Raw genomic sequence first — 256 nt, forward strand, 5'->3', positions numbered from 1 at the left:
ACCCGCCTGGCCGTGCCCCTTTGGGAGCTACCCCAAATACGCTGACCTCCCAACCCTCACTATTTCCCCAAATAAGACTTTTCTCTGTAACGGAGGAAGATTTACTGGCCAAAGCCTCTTGGCAGAGAAAGACGGAATGGGGAGCGCCAGGGAGGCGAAGGGGATTGTGGGAGCGCCCTGCGTCGCCCGCAGGCTCATGGGAAATGTAGTGCCGTTGCCTCTAACATGGCTGCGCCCAGGTGAGGAGCGGCGCGCA

General features: G+C 59.8%; 1 protein-coding gene across 1 annotated transcript in view; it reads left to right on the forward strand.

Moving 5' to 3' along the window:
* Positions 1-218: 218 nt before the first annotated feature.
* Positions 219-256, forward strand: part of ALKBH8 (alkB homolog 8, tRNA methyltransferase) — a 55,980-nt gene continuing 55,942 nt past the window's right edge. The window contains exon 1 of the mRNA XM_006765339.2: positions 219-239. Within this exon, the coding sequence (XP_006765402.1) occupies positions 226-239 (14 nt within the window). The 5' untranslated portion in view covers positions 219-225. The remainder of the gene's footprint in view (positions 240-256) is intronic.

Source organism: Myotis davidii, unplaced genomic scaffold (genome assembly GCF_000327345.1).
Source record: "Myotis davidii unplaced genomic scaffold, ASM32734v1 scaffold600, whole genome shotgun sequence".
Taxonomy (NCBI): domain Eukaryota; kingdom Metazoa; phylum Chordata; class Mammalia; order Chiroptera; family Vespertilionidae; genus Myotis; species Myotis davidii.